General features: G+C 65.2%; 1 protein-coding gene across 6 annotated transcripts in view; it reads right to left on the bottom strand.

Annotated features, from left to right (window-relative positions):
- The window catches only part of PTPN12 (protein tyrosine phosphatase, non-receptor type 12), a 94,377-nt gene extending 93,439 nt beyond the window's left edge, over nucleotides 1-938 (bottom strand). For 3 of the 6 annotated variants that reach the window (XM_027838622.1, XM_027838620.1, XM_027838621.1), the window contains exon 1: nucleotides 795-931. In XM_027838622.1, the coding sequence (XP_027694423.1) occupies nucleotides 795-893 (99 nt within the window). In that variant the 5' untranslated portion in view covers nucleotides 894-931. Of the gene's footprint in view, nucleotides 1-794 lie in introns of all 6 variants that reach the window. The other 3 variants (XM_027838625.1, XM_027838623.1, XM_027838624.1) reach the window with 2 other exon arrangements.
- Between the last annotated feature and the right edge of the window lie 410 nt (nucleotides 939-1,348).

The raw sequence follows: 1,348 nt of genomic DNA, 5'->3' as shown, positions 1-1,348 counted from the left end.
TCCCTACACACACACATTTACATCCCCTCCATTGCCTTCAACAAAATTCCCTAGGAAAAGGCTTCCTTCAGCATTATTTCCCCTGCCTACACAACACACACGGCGACCCTAGTTACCATCGCCTCAAATGTGGGTTCTAGGGAGTAAGCTATGGAAATCATTGTATACTGAACATGTTCTCTCTCAAGGAGATGCCTTCTCCAAACGTTGGGAAAAACCTGAGAATGTGAGAATCCAGGCATGGTCAAGTCCTTCCCCCCAATAATCACCACGAGCTCGTGTCTACCTAAGAGTTTAACGCGCCCTACACTCCAATTTCACTCTCTCTTTTCACCCCAAACCTTCCTCACGACTGGGAAGAAAACGCCAACCTGAAGCACCCACTCCCTTGACCCTTTCCAGGCACGCAAAGGAGAACGCTGGGCTGGCAGAAGAAGGGGGCCTTCGGGGCAGGAGACAAGGTGCCAGTGCCATTTACCCCAGTCCCCCTACTGAGAGCCTCAGGGGTGCCTGAGGCGGGGGGAGCAGGGGAACAATAGGTGGTCTCCAAGATTAAGGGGTGGGGGGAACACCGCCTCACAGACACTCCCGCTCCACGGGAGGGGGCTGGGAGAGGGACAAGAGCTCGGGGCGGCGGCTGCCGCACCCCCCGCGGCCCCGGGAGCCCCCCCACGCCCGGCAGGTTGGCGTCTGCCCCGCTGCCCCTGTCTCTCACTGACACCCCCTCCTCCAGCACGGGCACCCACACAAAGCGACCCCGGGCAGGGTGGGGGGCGGTGCGGGGCAGAACTCACCATGAAGTCCCGGGCGAAGTTGTCTTCCCCATTGTGGTCCGGACTCTTCATGGCCTGGACCCTCTGGATGAATTTCCTCAGGATCTCCACTTGTTCCATCGCCTCGCGTCCTCCCGGCGGCTGCGGCCGCTGGCCCCCCCGCCGCCGCCCGCCCCCCCGGCGCAGAGCGCGCTCCGTCTTCCCCAGGTCGCTCCCCCTTCCCTTCCCCCGCTCCCCGCCCGACCACCGCCTGCCCCAGCGGCCCCTCCCGCCCACCCGCTCTCCCGCCAAGCCCGGCCGGCAGCGGCAGCGGCAGGGGCGGCACCGGTGTCCAGCTCACACCCGCACAACTTCCAGAAGCTGTACGAAGGGGGAAGCGCCGCGTCTCAGCACCAACCCCGGCCCCCAGCTGGTTCCATCCTCCTTCCCCGCCCTCCTCCGCCTCCGCCAGAGACGCCGCCACCGCCGCCGCCGCCGCCGCCGCCGCCGCCGCCGCCTCCGGGACGCGACTCCCCTAGATTGCCCAGCCCCCTCCGCCCCGCACAGCCGACCTCTTTCCCCAGGAGCGCGTCCCC

This window comes from Vombatus ursinus, unplaced genomic scaffold, assembly GCF_900497805.2.
Source record: "Vombatus ursinus unplaced genomic scaffold, bare-nosed wombat genome assembly UNPS02014830.1, whole genome shotgun sequence".
Taxonomy (NCBI): Eukaryota; Metazoa; Chordata; class Mammalia; order Diprotodontia; family Vombatidae; genus Vombatus; species Vombatus ursinus.
The sequence above is the reverse complement of the archived record's forward strand: the minus strand, read 5'-3'. Positions and strand labels throughout refer to the sequence as shown.